The sequence below is a fragment of the Uloborus diversus genome, chromosome 6 (assembly GCF_026930045.1).
Source record: "Uloborus diversus isolate 005 chromosome 6, Udiv.v.3.1, whole genome shotgun sequence".
Taxonomy (NCBI): domain Eukaryota; kingdom Metazoa; phylum Arthropoda; class Arachnida; order Araneae; family Uloboridae; genus Uloborus; species Uloborus diversus.
In genome coordinates, this window is record NC_072736.1 from 112,875,738 (window position 1) to 112,892,098 (window position 16,361).

At 32.7% G+C, this 16,361-nt stretch overlaps 1 protein-coding gene across 1 annotated transcript in view; it reads left to right on the plus strand.

Moving 5' to 3' along the window:
• The window catches only part of LOC129224927 (voltage-dependent calcium channel type A subunit alpha-1-like), a 194,952-nt gene that overhangs the window by 156,503 nt on the left and 22,088 nt on the right, over window positions 1-16,361 (plus strand). The window contains exons 36-41 of the mRNA XM_054859474.1: window positions 3,114-3,264; window positions 5,669-5,796; window positions 8,245-8,341; window positions 9,574-9,679; window positions 10,111-10,215; window positions 13,228-13,337. Coding sequence (XP_054715449.1) covers window positions 3,114-3,264; window positions 5,669-5,796; window positions 8,245-8,341; window positions 9,574-9,679; window positions 10,111-10,215; window positions 13,228-13,337 — 697 coding nt within the window. The remainder of the gene's footprint in view (window positions 1-3,113; window positions 3,265-5,668; window positions 5,797-8,244; window positions 8,342-9,573; window positions 9,680-10,110; window positions 10,216-13,227; window positions 13,338-16,361) is intronic.

A 16,361-nucleotide genomic window follows, 5' to 3' on the forward strand; every position in this document is an offset into this window, starting at 1 on the left:
GTTTTGAGGTGTGCTGAGTCCATTTCGACCATTTTTGGAAAATGTCTGTCTGTCTGTGTGTGTGTATGTGTGTGTGTGTGTGTGTGTGTGTGTGTGTGTGTGTGTGTATGTATGTGTGTCACGTCTGTGTGTGACCAGTTTTTTGTGGCCGCTCTACAACAAAAACTACCGCATGAAATCGAACGAAATTTAGTACACATATGTGCCCCTATGTGAACTTGTGCCCATTAGTTTTTGGCGCGAATTCCTCCAAGGGGGGTGGAGCAATGGGACGTTTTTCGAGTTACGCGTGCTTGCTATTCCTCAGGAAGTTACTGGCGGAATCAAACAAAATTTGGTCCATATGTTGGTATTAACAGGAACAGGTGCTGATTCAATTTTGGTGTCAATAACTCAAACGGGGGTTGAGCTATAGAACGTTTTTTGTCGTCAATTGTGACTGCTGTATCTCAAGAAATAATGAACGGAATGAAAGAAAAATTTATCGGCAAGTAGCCCTTAGTGGGTATAAGAACTGATTTTATTTTTGTGTCAACAGCTAAAAAGGAGGTAGCGCAATCACCCGTTCTTTTTTTCCATTTTGAGTGCCCTATCTCAAGAAGTAATGCTACGTTCTGGTTGAAATTTGGAATATATGTGAATCCATATGTAAACAGGCTTTGGTTCTATTTTGACGCCGATCGCTCCAAGAGGTGTTGATTTTTTTTTTTTTTTTTTTTTTTTTTTTTTTTTTTTTTTTTTTTTTTTTGCGAATAAAAATATTTTTATTAATGCAACAATAAGAAAGATAAATCGTAATAGATTGTCGTCTGCGTATTTCTCGTGATTTTAATTGTATGGAAATAATAGGAAATATTATCTCAATGATTTAAAATTTTTAACTGTTGCCATCTTATGTTTGTTAACAAATAAAATATTTGTAATTCATTCAAGCAAGGCTTTTAAAATAACTTTCAATTTTCGCTCTTTGCTTTGCTTTTGCAATAATTCAGACATTGGGATAGTCGTCAAGTTTTTGCATGTGTCATTTTGTTTTTGTTGGGAATATTGCTTCCTCGTCAAGCATGGGGAGGGATCAGAAAAAAAAAAAAAAAAAAAAAAGAAAAATATAGAAGAAAGTTTCGTGATGGCCACAACATACTAGTTTTTGAATTTTATTTTCAGTTTGGCTTTGTAGTTGTATATAGTTATAGGTGGAAGATAGAGGGTGACAGGAAATAGCTTGAACATATATGGTACATTATAATTTTAATGCTAATGAAATCATTACGACCGAACTTCAAATTAAATATGAATACATTATTTCGTCTAATATATTTACAAATTTGTAAAGTGACTACCTTTAGCTTTAATACAGACGTTTAAGCGTGTCACAAAATCGGACCGCAACTCACTTACTGATGTTTTATCTCATTCCTTGCATAAGGATTTCTTTAGAGATTCGAAAGTTTAATGAGGTTTCGCTCACACCCTTGTCTCCAAGATGAACGAAAAAGAATAATCCCATTGGGTTCAAATCTGGGGAGTACGGTGGCCATTCTTGAGCTCAAAAGAAGTCCGGAAAATGTGTCTTGCACCAATCTTGAATGCCTTTAGCTCTGTGTGCAGGTGTGGAGTCCTGTTGGAAGGTCCATCTTTTGTTCCCAAAGAGCTTTTGTGACCAAGGTAAGACAATCTCTTCCAGAATGATGCAATATATTTCTTGATTAATCATTAATCTTTATCCCTCAATCAACAAAACCAAGTGGTGTTTTCCCACTAGCACATATCTCACCCCAAACCATTACAGATTGGGGTCGTTGACGCCGTTTAACAATGCAAGGTGGTCTTGGAGACAAGGATGTGTGCTGAACCCCATAAAATTTTGGCACCCCCAAAGAAATCCTTGCGCAAGGAATAGGATAATCAGTAAGTGAGTTGCGCGCAAGTAACCGAAAACTTTATGACGCGTTTAAAGCTCTGTATTATCACTAAAGGCAGCCACTTTGAAAATTTGCAAATATATTACACGAAATAATGTATTCATATTCATTTTGAAGTTTGGTCGTAGTATTTTCGTTTGCATTTAAATTGAAATGTATCATGTGTGTTCAAGTTATTTCTTGTCACCCCGTAATGTATTTACTCTCATTAATTATTCAGTATTTGCTTTCATTTTAGTCTGGGAAAAATAAAAATTAACTAAATCGCGAAATTCGTTAAATAGAGGTTCGTTAAATCTGGGTCCGACTGTATTACTCTTACTTTTCAGCATTTGAAATAGAAGGATGTGATGGTGAACAGTAAACATTGGTCTGTACACTTGATCACCGTTCAAAATCGTGCAACACAAAGTAGAGGAGGAAGGTAGGGGTGCTTTGTAGTAGTACCCTATGGGGGAGAGAAAAGCTTCGCACTTGTGGGAAATGAAACGTTTACGTTTGCACGGAAAGAGTTTGTGAGTAGACAGTAGATCAGTGTTATTATAATACAAGTTGAAAAACATTTCGTACTCGTGTTTCGGGGTTACAGTGAACCCTTTTAGCAATGCGTCAAACTCTGAGCTCTGATATTCTTCACTTTTTTTTTTTCTTTGTGTTTTAATGCTTTGCAGTACAAATATTTCTTGTAGCTTCTAAACTTAAGCGCGGAATATTTTACGAATGTGCCATAATAATGTTAATTCTCCTGTCTAATCTTCATGTTTGAGTACTTTTTTTTATTTTATTTTGTTTTCTTTTATTTATTTATTTATTTAGTTTGCTCTTTCTCACATGTTTGAACAGAAAGATAGTTTGGCACTTTTACCAATAATCTCACTTATATAAATAATCCATTTCATTAAAACAAGGGGAGAGAAAAAAACTAAGCTCGTTGAATTAAGTAATAAAATAAGCTGCAGAGAAGGACTGGTATGGCAATGTCATGGGTTCTGCTCTAATATCGCTACTTCTGTTGCGGATTAGGCGAAGAAGACCATGAAATGTGTGATTCATATCTTATTTGTCAAATTGGCGCCAATGTCAAAAAAAAAAAAAAAAAACAGCTTCGTGTCAAAAGCGTGTCAACCCTGTTACCTGCCGCTGGAAGACTCTTCCCGACTAACAAGTGCAGACTTTCTGTTTATCTTGAAGGTGTGCGACAGGTGAAGCGTGGCAAGCGATCATGCTCGACTGCCTTAAAGGAAGACCCTGTGATTCCAAGTCAAGTAAAACGGGCGATGCGTGTGGCAGCAACTTGGCTTATGCTTTTTTCGTCAGTTTCATTTTTTTATGCTCATTTCTAGTAAGTATCCTCTTGATCTTCTTTTTTCTCTGTAAGCAAACATATGGGGACAATATCCATCCATGTTGCAGCTGTTATGTTGATTTCATGTCGCCGAAACTGCCACAAAATACTTTGCTGCCCATTGCTATTGTCCTTGTTGATGTAGCTGTTGCTGCGAGTTTACTCCAATAATTGCAGCTTTCTCTGTTCCACTTGTGCAGTCAACGAATCATGGCCTGAAAGTTCTTAGTGATGGAATAAATGGCATCCAATCACTGAGCGGTGACCAACTTAAGGGTGTGTTACTTAAAGAATGTAGGACCGATGACGTGTTCAAAATTTTCTGTTTAATTAGTTTGGTTGTAGTTGCCATCTCTGTGAACCAGCGTAGTGCAGGTTTTATATCAACTACAACAACGCCCGACCATTTGTCACCGCCTTGCTGTGCATGTGATTGGTTCTACGTTAATGTATCTAACACGCTCTTGAGTTTGTGATTGCTTTCTTATTGTCATTAATTTATTCCATCGTTAAAAAATTTCTGCTGGGGGACAAGGATATTTTTTGACTGTGCAATGACATAAAATAGAACAGAAAAACAGGTGTAAAGGGCTACAATAGAGACAACAACAACGTATTTTGTGCGTCAATATGCAATCAGCATAACTTATAACATGCAAACAGTAACTGAATGAGACAGGAAAAAAAATTCTTTGTGAGAAGTGGTAACCCAACATTTTTACTAAAAAAGTTTTGTTAGGTTTCCTGTTAAATAAAAGTTTGCATGAATTTTCTCCACTACTCATTCCACAATTTACAGTACCAAAGTGTTTCTTTATTTAGAAGTTTGGATTTTTAGCAGTTGTTTGACCTAAAAGTTTTCTTCCCCCTCCCGTATCATTGGTCCATTTTAATTTATAACCAATTTCTTTTTTCCACATGGGAATGAAAAAATGACTGAAAGGGTGATTCTGAAAATACCGTCATTTAGTGAAGCAAGGGGAAAACATGCTCTTTTAAAGGTTCTTCTTTCTTTCTTTCTTTTTTTTTTTTTGCAAAAATTGAAGCAGTTATTAATGTAATTTGTAGAAAAATGATTTCTCTGTATTTAAAGCATGCCCTGCTTCTCTGAGAGTATGAAAATATTGGGGATGGGGGGAAATTAATAATTGTGTGATCTGCTTTTGGTATGAAAGCTCAAATATTAGTGCAATTATAGTTCAGAAATTCTATAATTGTTTTTAGTTCATTAATGCCATTCGTATTAACAGTATAAGAAAGAAGTATTTAATATTTTTTTTTATTTTTAAAATTTGGAGAAGCCTCTTGGGATAAAGTAAACAAGTGTTTAATTAAGTACAGGCTTCTTTCTTCGTAACCATTTTAAGCATTATAAGAGTATGTTTAAAGTATTTATATATGTGTGTGTTTGTTTGTACATTTTAAAGCTCGAACCTCTCTAAGGATAAGGATAGGATTGATATTTGTATTAGATGCCAACAATGAAAAACATTTAAGTATATTTCTTAGATTTTAAAATGTAATTTATTAGTTTTATCTATTAAAACGTCTTTAAAAGTAATGTTCCAATGCGATGACCACGGGCAAAAAGTTATACAAATGTATAGAAATTTGCATTTTCATTTTGATATCTTCTACTACTTTGTAATTAAAATGCTATCATAAAAATACTTTAAAATTTTGTTCTATGAAGGTCGAAGATTTAGCTATTTGAGTAGTCAAAAGAAAATTCTTTTTTTTTCAAAATTTGGCTTGAAAAATTTATTCAGAGCGCTTAATGTTATTGTATATGTGTCTTGTATCCTTGTTCAACGCAAATTACTAACGCTGGTTTCACACCAGCTATGACAGCCATATGTTGATTTTGTCAATGCTGGTAGGGGCTTTACTCCAACTGTGAAAGCTTTCCTTTTTGTGTCGTGTGATATATCACAATCAAAAGTATGATTCTCTGGTGTAAAGTAATTTATTAGAATGTATTTTAATTGTTAATGTGCTAGTATAATTCAATGCTAATTACATTACGTAGAACGGATAACACATGCAGAATTGTGGTGACGCTACAGCCAGTGTGAAACTAGCATTAAGACGTCTTGTATTGAACACTCCTACATCCATAGACCTTGAAGAAGTAGAAACCACAAGCGGACAGAGTCAGTGGAATGCAAATATGTTCTATAAATAAGACTTGAAGAGCCAATTAATGTAGTAAAAACTATCAAAATATGCAGTAGTTTTTCTCTACTGCAATCGAATCGTCAAGGATAAAGGGTTTCTGTACGTGATCGAGTTTTTCTAGGTCACTTGACATACTGTGAGGAAATCGTTGCAGCTTTATCTTAAAGGTCTATGGTTGTATCATTTGGAACTGCATCCATGTTGTCTCTTTTCTCTTTTGTAGATGCTTAATTTGTTTGTTGCCGTCATCATGGATAATTTTGACTACCTTACCCGTGATTCATCAATATTAGGAGCACATCACCTTGACGAGTACATCAGAGTCTGGGCCGAATACGATCCCAATGCCACGTAAGCAGGTTTTATATCTTTTTAGTAGTGCATGACAATATTTTAAATTTGTTGTAATGGGGCATGCTAGAATTTCCATAGCTCCTACCGCGCCTAAGTGGATGTTGGTATAAATTACTTCCGGCTATTCTGCGGCATTTGTCTTGTCAGAGAAACACTGAGAAGTTCCGATGCATCTTCGATGTTTCCAATGCGCTTTTAGATCTTTCACGAGTTTTTTTTTTTAATGTGAATATGTTTTCAAGATATCAATATATTTTTTCCTTCGAGGTAAAAAAAATATTTTTTTATTACCCTTTCTGTCGCAATCCCGTGTGAAATAGTTGAATGTGTCACCAAGTACGGTCGTAAGCATTGAGCGTGAATCGCGTAATACCAAATAAATAAAGAATAGCATAGGGATTTCTACTCTGAAATGTGCAATCCCTTTTCCACCAAACTCAAAAAAAAGAACAATTTTCGATATTTAATAAAATTATAGTTTTCCCTCTATAAGCTACTGAATTATAAATCTAAACCATGTATTTATGCAAATTATTAGTTGCATACCTAGGAATAAATTTGTGGGTTGAAAATCCCCAGAGCCACGGCCAATACCAGTATGGTCGTATTTTTGTATGTAAGGCCTGTTAGCCTCTCCCCCCCCCCGAAAGTAGTTTGTCTTCTACAGTGCATAAAATTAATGTATATCATATTGTTAGGGTACTACTGGTACATATTTCACATCTGTATAAGTATTTGCATAATCTTTAAATATAACTTGTGTTTTAAATACAATAGATGAAATTCATCCTTATAAAATGGCTGCAATGTTATTATACTTAGCTACCGTTATTAATGCAGTTTTTTTTTTTTAAAGCATGTTAACTTTATATTTAAGTTGAATGTGTTTCGGTGGAGCGGCCCCTTTGCTTGATTTGATACTCTTCAACATAACTGCTTTGAATAATTTAATTTTTAGTCAAGATTTAAAAGTAAAAATAAGAGTCTTTGATAAGGTATAAAAATCTAAGATAGCTTTCATATCTAATTCTTTTTCAATCTGATATAACACTAAAATTGGCATTCTATCTTCTATTGTCAAATTTAGCACATTTCATGGGGAAATAGAATAAAAATTTGGACAAAAAACGATTAAAGTATGTAGTTTGATGTGTGTATGTAAAAAAAAGAAAGAATGAAATTTTTGGAAAATAGGAGAGCGGTAACGTTTTAGGCTTTCTTACTCGTTACATTTTGACCATCAACTACGTACATTTATCCAAAAAAAAAAAATAATAATAATAAGCTATAGCATATGAATGTATTTTAGAGTAAAATATTGCAGTTTCGAACATCGAAATAAAGAAATAAAATGTGTTAAAAATAAAATAATTATCACTAAATAGTTGTTTTCAAAATAAGAAAATGTTTAACAAAATGTAAGAACATTTTACAATAGCCGTAGAATTATTGAAATCTCAAGATTTATTTTCAACTGATAGTTTTAACCATCATTTAAATTCTATCCATACTTTCTGATATTTAATTCAGCTTTAGACTCCAGTTTTAACCTTCATAACTTTTAGTTTTACTTTCAAAGTTGAAACAGTAATCTTTTTGCTTGTTATACATTCACTTCAAAATTGATTCAGCTCTGGAAAAATTATATTTCTTCATCGCATACGCTCAAGTACGTTGACGGAATGACCGGAAGTAAAGAATACCAACTGCACATGTTGCGCCACCTAGTGAAAATGTTTGTTCCAAGCATGCCCCATAGGGCTTCATAAATGTGGAACACACCTGTTTCACTGTCACACACCTGCAACACAAGGTTCCCAGTTTTAAAATTTTAAATCAAGGCGGAGGGGTGCACCAAGGAAATATTGTGCCTCCCACCCAGCATGACGGCAGTGATTAGTATTGGTGTCCTACTTTTTCGTATGGAGCAATTAATAGCTGTATTGACGGAAGTCGAACTAGCACCTCCTTTGTAGTAGAATAAATATTTTGGCGACATATAGAGTCTCCGAGAAATTTAACAATATCGGTCCAGATTGCCATAATGTAGTGTACTAGTTGGTTTGCTTGACTATCGATTTAAACACGCACCTAGGTTTACATTTGCAGTTATTTAGCTGGGAAAAGAGTATGTTAAGACCTTTTAAATGGAGTATTTTTTCCTGTGCTATGTCGTTATGGTTAAAAATTATGCTCTATTTTGTCATATTTATTGAAATGGGATTTTGCGTCTGCTTTCATTGAAATTAAAATCTAGTAGAGATGCTTTATGACTCAGCTTTTCTTGAAACCCTATTTTCAAGTAAACTGGGTACCTTTTATCCACAGTGTTCCCTAGCCAGTATCCATGATATTGATTTTAATAAATCTATATTACATTTTTAAGAACTTTTAACTCCGGCAAAATTTCTATCAGAAATATATATGTCTGTTTTTCTTTTACAGAGGGTTCATTCATTATTCTGAGATGTATGACATGCTTAGGAATATGGATCCCCCTTTAGGGTTTGGAAACAAATGCCCTTACAGGCTAGCTTATAAGGTAATGTAAATTATAGTAGTACATTTATCGAATTATAACTAACATAATCAATGAATTTGCAGAAAAACATTAAACAGCTCGATAAAAATAGTGACAGGTGCAAATTGCATATCCATTTCTATTCTAATCCATTTTTAGAAAGAAGAAACTCAACCACTAGGATCCTACTGCAGTTGGGAATAGCATAATTTGAATTAGGGATGTCAAAATTCAAATGAACGCCAAGGGCTGGATAATGGATTTTTTTTTTTTTTACTTCAATATATTTACTGAAACGGATATTTTTCAAGCGTGCATATCGTAATTTTTCAAAATTGAATTTGATAGGCTCTTAAATATACTGGGTGCTTTAAAAAAATGTATACACATTTTGAACTTCCATAAAACATTTATTTACAGTCTAATGTAAATAAAACGTCAATAACAAATATTAATACTGTTCAAATTGGTGACCTGCAGCATCTATACAGTTCCAAGTATGAGTCACCAGATTCTGTATATTGTATCAAAATGTCCAATGAGATTTCTCTACACACGGCTTGAATCTCATTCCAAAGAACGTCTAGATTACGTGGTTTACGTTTGCACCCCTCTTTTTTACTGTGCCCCAAAAGAAGAAATCCAGTTGTGTAAGGTCTGGAGAGCGTGCTGGAAACTCGATTGGCCCCCTGCGTCTCATCCACTGCCCCGGCAAATTTTGATCCAGATAAGCTCGTACGTAAGCTCGTACGCAAACTCGTCGTAAGCTCGTACGTAACAATAGCCTGGTAGAGCGGGAAATCCTAAAATTTAGCTTTGTACAACAGTAAATAAATTTTCTATGGAAGTTTAAAGTGTGTATACATTTTTTAATCACCCTGTAGTTAATATGGACCTTTGAAAGGAATTAAAAGAATCTCACATGCATCTCTTTGCATCTTTGTTCTCTCTTAAAATGCATTCAAAATATTTCCTAGAAACTTGGAGTGCAATGTTAGCAATATTAAATTTTAGACCACATGAATATGTTTGAATGCTTTTCCAGGTAAATAAAGTAAATTGTAAGAATTATGTATTTGTTGATGCGATTTTCATTTATCTCTAATTTGAATTTAAATTTGTTATATTTAGTTTTATGTTGGTTGTGAAGAAAAACATGTTCCTGAGCACATGTGTTCATTTTTATGTCTCTGTATGTTTTAAATGCAATTGATAATGGACGTCTCATTTTGCTTGTTTTTTTTTAAAACTAGAAATTGATCAGGATGAACATGCCTTTGACAGAAGAATTCAAAGTAAATTTTAGCACCACCTTGTTTGCATTGATCAGAGAGAATTTGAGCATCAAAATGAGAACAGGTTAGTAATGTTATCAAGATAGAATATGACATTTAAGGGACTCATTTTTTTCTGTGTGTTTTTTATAAAATTTGCTCATAATGATTAATTTCATACATGAACATAAAGTTATGACAAAATCTAACTGAACTTTACTGTATGTGTACTGCAAAAATAATACAATATATTTTAGGTATTTATCAGTGGCGTCACAAACTAAAATTTTTGGGAGGGGGTAATCTCTCAATTCACCGAATGAATTTTCGAATTTTGCCAAGTGGTAAAATACGAACATGCACGCATATCATAAGTAATAGCATTTAATGAGATTAAACATTAAGCATATAAACCAAAAGTGAAATGTGTTCTCTACTTACCAAATGTCTTTATATTTTTTCTGAAACATTGCAAGATCAAAAAGTCATTAGTGACCCTTTCGTTTTCTTTTCCAGCCGATGAGATGGATTCTGCGGATGAAGAACTGAGAGAAACGATCAAAAAGCTGTGGCCTCTTCAAGCTAAAAAACGAATTAATCGCTTAGTTCCCCCCAATGAAGGTAGGTTGAACATAAAACAACAATTGTGATTTTTTTCTGGAGAACTAGATGCAATTTTGTATTGATTCCATTCGGTGGCGGCTCGTGCCTTGAAAAAGTGAGGGGGGCCAGATCATGGGTGCACGCACCCCCCTCCCCCACCCCCGTCTGGTTTTGAAAACAAAAAAGAATTTTTTTTTAAATATTCTTTTAATATTTAAATTTTCTCAAAAAAGTTACTTGTGTTATATTAATAAAGTTAAATCCTTATTAAACAAGGGACAAGCTACAAAATACTTAAACTACTAAGTAAATCACGAAATATATTAATCTCATGTTTATGTCCATGATCGCCGCCAGGGTGATGCACTTTCACTCCCTGACTTTAAAAATTAAAATTTAAAAATCAGATTAGGAAAAGCTACAAAATACATCACAAAAATTATTTATTTCACATTTGTATCCAGTACGCTTTCCGGCGCTGCAGTACGTCTCCCCCTGCAGGACCGGTAAGGGGCTGCAGGGGAGCCTTTTTATAACAAATATATTTTTAAAAAGTAATATTAATCTAATATTCTTAATAGTAATATTATATTTAATCTTTTAATAACTAATTATTTTGAATGGGTAAAATTAATTTTATTTTAAGCAAGACCAATTTACAAAAGTGCAAAAATATTGTTATCAGAGAAATATGTAAAAATTATAAATTATAACCGCTTAACAAAGATGAAAATACATCTCAGTATTCGTTTTAAAATAAATAAGGTAAAAATAGACAAACTAAATTTTTGAAAAGGAAAAATAAATAAATTATGAAACTAGGTAGTAAAATAAATTTTGAGCGATCCTCATGCGAGTGCATCTTTCTGCATATTATTCCATGGGCCAGATACAGAATTTTTCTGCAGACAAAGAAAAAAAATATTGAACTCTTATTTTCTTCAAATTATTGATAACTTCTCACATTTTCTTTAAAACTACATGAGCAGTAACTTAAAACAAGTATTAATTTCTGTGTAATAATGAGAAAACATTTTTTTGAATTAAAAAAATAATATTTTGACAATATATGCACTCATGTACATACAACACAACACACAGCAGTCGCGCAACTAGAAAATAGTTTTTAGGGTGGGGAGGAGCACAATAGGAAAAAAAATCTCATCAATTTGATTGATTTGATTTGCTCCTCAAATCTCTCAATGTTGAAACTTTTAGTAGTTTTAAAAACGCAATTTTAGACTGTCTTTGGTGATGTTAGGGGAAAGAACAGTACAGAGGGGACTCCGTGGAAATTTGCAGAAATCGAAGCCTTAAAACGCGGTTTTAGACCATATTTATTGAGGTTATACTAAGGGATGGAACTTCGGGACTCTCCTCGATCTTTTTTTTTATTTTATTTATTTTTTGAAAAATAAATAGAAATCAATTCCTTCTCCCCCCTTCAATTTTTCGAAATTGCAGTTCCAAAAACGCACTTTTAGACAAACTTTCAAGATTTTTACGGAAAGGGGTACTGACGCTCTCCCCTGGAATTCTTTTCAAAATTGAAATTTTAAAAACTTAAGCACAAGATTCTATGGTTATATGAGGAGGAGAAACAATTCCACTTACATTTTTCGTAAGTCGCTGTTTAAAAAAACCTATGTTTTGATGATATATAAGGAAGGCGATTTGGGGGCCCTTGCCCGAATCTTTTCTGAAAATGAAGGCTTAAAAACGCGATAGTAGGACCATAATTGGTAACGTTAGGGACAGCAATCTTTTGAAACTGAAGCTCCAAAAACTCAATTTTAAGCAATTTTCGAACGCAATTTTAAGCGATGTTGTAAGGTATTCGGAGACTTTCCCTGGAAATGTTGCGAAATTGAAAATCTGGAAATAAAAGTTGAAATGTTTCGTAATGTTTTTGGCGGGAAGGGGGGAGGGGGATTCGGAGAGACTTTTATTTTCAGACAAACTTAAAAAATGAGAGAAAGAAATAATATGGGGCGGGGAGGGGGGGTCAACTAGCTGTAACTATTTAAAATTTTAAATTCAAATTTTAATTTCCCTCTTGAAGGAAAAGTTGAGAATATTAGGAGGAATCATTTCATTTCAGGGGAAAAATGCAACAAAGTAATATCAAAAAAAATATTTCCTGGACCCCCCCCCCCCTTTCCCTCCACACATACATTCCTTTTAATTTCAAGCACGCACGCACCAAAAAAAAAAAGGAAAATAAATAAAAAGTTATGAATTATTGTCTGAAAAAAGTAAGGAGGCCCGGGCCCCCTCCGGCCCCTCCCACGAGCCGCCACTGATTTCATTTGCCCTGACTGTGTATGTAAATACATCAAATGTTGGTAAAATAAATACTTCTGTGCATAAGAAGTAACATAAGAAAAACAACGTCAGGAATGCCTTTTTCAATGCAAAATAAATGAGCTTAATGCATAAAAAGTCATTTGACAAAAAGGATTTGTCGGATGTCTTTTCCTCCATAAGCTCATTGCTTTTGCATTGAAAAAGGCATTCCTTCTAACGGGGAAACACGTGTCTGCAGTAATCTGCAATTTGTGCTTTTTGACGTTGTTATTTCTTATTTTACTTCGATGTTCTAATAAAATTTACAAGTAGGAGTTTCGAAATTGTCAGAAACACCCTCTTCCATTTTAATGTTCCAAATAATAATCGAATGTCATTTATGTGCCTCAGAGCAAGACTGACGTAAGTCCAAAACTTGCTCTTTTACGTTTATTTGTGCATTGTATGTAAAAGCCTATTCCGGATCGAGCCATGTGAACATATTCTTTAAAAAAAATATCCTTTTCACTTTTTTACCAGGATTAAAAGAGCATGCGTCCTATCCTTTGCATGCACCAGAAAAAAGTTTTTCCTCTCTCCTGTAAAATTATCATAATGTGACTTATGTCCTTCTGGCTCTGAGGTACAGATTTGTCTTTTAATCTTAGAAAGCTGAAGTGGCAAATCATATGTATCGCAGGTACATGAGTTGAGTTTTAACCGTTTGTCGTAATTCTTTTCCAGTTTTAGGTACAAAGCAGCTCACTGTAGGCAAAATCTACGCAGGCTTGCTCATTATTGAAAACTGGAGAGCTACTAGGTTTGGTAAAATCCCAGGTCCCAATGCACTTTCTGTGAGTAATGGGAATGGCTTCAAGCATATAAACCACTAGTTTATATTTTCTGTATTTTTTATTAATTAATTGTTATATTGTCTTACATAGTACAGTGGCGGCTGCTTATATGAATCACTTTTTTTCTAAACAGTTTTGATTCCATAAAGCGGTTGATTTAATAAAGCGAATACTTCAATAAAACTGGATTTTGTTCTATTTTTGACAATTTGATTCATTAAAGCGGTTGATTCAATTAACGACCGATTCAATTAACCGGCGCCCACTGTAGTCAGAAAAAGGTTTATAGAATACTTCTCCAATTCAATTTTAAAAAAAAACATTATTATAAATTCATAAATGTTCCATGCTGGCATATTAAAGCATTTATTTCAAGTTGATAAAGAAAAATTGTAGACAAGGTTTTGTCATATTTTGGAGATAAATGCATTCAATCAATGCTCCTAAAAATGGCATTTTCCTGTCTTGAAGACAAATTGCAAAAACTCTCTTGAAACAGCTATAAGTCACTAGCAAAGTATCTTTTCATTAAAAATAAAATTTTGTTAACTGTGTTCTTGTGTGAGATTGAAAAAAAAAAAAGAAACATGCATTTACCATTTTTAAATGCTGCATGTCTGGTTAATGCGCTAGCAGATAGTCGTTCCAAACAGACTATGAGCCAAAGAATATTGTTTAAATTTTCAAACGCGAGCTCTTTGCAAGTATTTTATTCTTAAATATAATGTATGTAATTTATAGAGTCAAAGTTATAACCAATATTTTTAAATGTACATACAATGTTAAAAAAATATGGAAAAGTACTTACTAAGTATATACTCGTAGGACAGTAATTATAAGCATACGAGGCATTAGTTGCTCATGGCAAAATTTATTACATTTTTAAATGTGTGAGTTTATTGGGGGGGGGGGGTTTCCCAGTAATTCTTATTTTTGGGATTTCTAACTAAAAAACATTCTTGCTTTAAAATTCTCAAAAATAGACTCAATGATAAATATACCTGAGTATGTAATGCAAACTGAAAATGTTACTAAATATTTTCCCATATTATCAGTGTTTTGAATAGCTTAGAAATTTCTAATATACAGAGGAAACAATATGTCTAGAGTTGGAAAATAACAATCTAGTAAAAAAAAAAAAACAAAATATAGCTTTCGCTTCCTATAAATGCAAATATTATGTTAAGTTTTAAATTTTTTTTTCTTACATTTACACTGGTAAAGATTAAAATGATAATGAATGACAAAAGTGTAGACTTTGATTTTCTATGTGTATTCTTATAATGGAGAATGATTGAAAAGCATAATTTTAGTGTGAAAATATATTCACGTCGTAGCTTTGTTTAGTATAGTTTATCGCAATTAGAAATTTACTTCATTGTCACGATTTTAACATGTTTTAAAATTTGTATTGATATTTTGTGCAAATGCTACAAAGTGCTTTGTGCTTATCCTTTTTCGTAAAAAATCCTTGATCTATGTCACAATAATAATGTATCAACAGTCTGAAAGTTGAATGTAGAAAGATCAGACTTAGTGCCTCTGAATTTGAAAAATTTAAGCCATAGTTATCTATTTTATGCACATTAATCAACTAGTTTTGTATATTAGTCCATGAAGTTTATTTTAAAACATGTGAGGCGCCTTATTATTCCAAGAAAAGGTAAAAGGTTTAAATAAAAGTTTATTTTAAAACATGTGACTAGCTTAATTGGGCTATAAAGAACACTGAGTAATTTTTATTATTATTGATATTTACAAGACCACATCCAAAGAGTTTTTGTGGCTATTTTTACACACTAACAGTTAGTCGCTATCTACCTTTGAAATTTTTCTGTGGATCCGGAGAGAACTAAGCCAAAAGCGAAAGATAGGAATATAATTGAACCTTTCATAATAAGGATTCTGGAATAAATGTCCCCAGAATAATGTGAAAAGAGTCTTTAGTGTGAAAATCTGTCAAATAAGAACATTGTTAGATCTATTTTGTCCATATACTAAAGAAAAAAAAACTCAAATTCACATAAATAAGCAATATAATAGTTGTTTCATGTCTTAAACGCAATTCCGCTAAAATTTGATGGGTGATCCGCTTGTTATCCACCTCATGCATTTCAGTTTAAAGATTTTTTTTTAATTATTATTTTGAGACAATCATAGAAATTGTGGGAATTATTTTGTTTATAACATGAGCATAGTGTAAATAAGAGACACATTGCTATTTTTATTTCACTGTGATAGTATAAAATTGTTTATTTTTTTGCAATTTTTTTTAATGAACTGTTTATAAATTCAATGTGATAATTACTACACAATCCCTTATTACGCTTCATATGTTGACTAAGTTAGTTTTTTCCTTTACTTTGTATGATTTAAATGTACAATCGCTCAAAAGTGTCTAAACTTAAAAAGCTGTAAAGTATGTAAGTGATCAAAATCAAATAGTCAAATTCATTTGTATAAGTTAAGTACTTATTGTTTGTAAAAATATTAAAAAATGTTCTTATTAGATCTGAAAGCAAAAAAAGTTTTTACTTGTTTTTGTATGCCTTTCAAGTTTAATTTAAAATTTTACTTTAAATGCAAAAAAAAAGTATTTTTAGTAATATAACCTTTAATGACTGTAAAATCTGTTATCCTAAGAGTAGCAAGTAATTAAAATGATGCCAATTTGTAAACTGTCAGGTTTTTGAAAATCGTATGAAAAAGTAATTATTATGAGGACACATTAGTATTTATCGAGTTTCTCAGTACTTTTTGGAGTACATGTTCTGTGCATTTTAGTAATATGTTCCACAATTTTTCTTAATAAACTTTTGATAAATTTCTTGCATATCTAGTTCATTAAATGTTTTTTTATGAAAGCTAATTTCAAATGTGCAAGATCTCTTTTTTCAATATTTCTCTCAGATATCTCTCATTTGATTTTAAAAAGCGACATTACAGTAATAAATATCAGCATTTTGAGAGTAAAAGCAGGCAATACAGTCATTCTTGCTGATGTATTAATAAGTACTAATCATA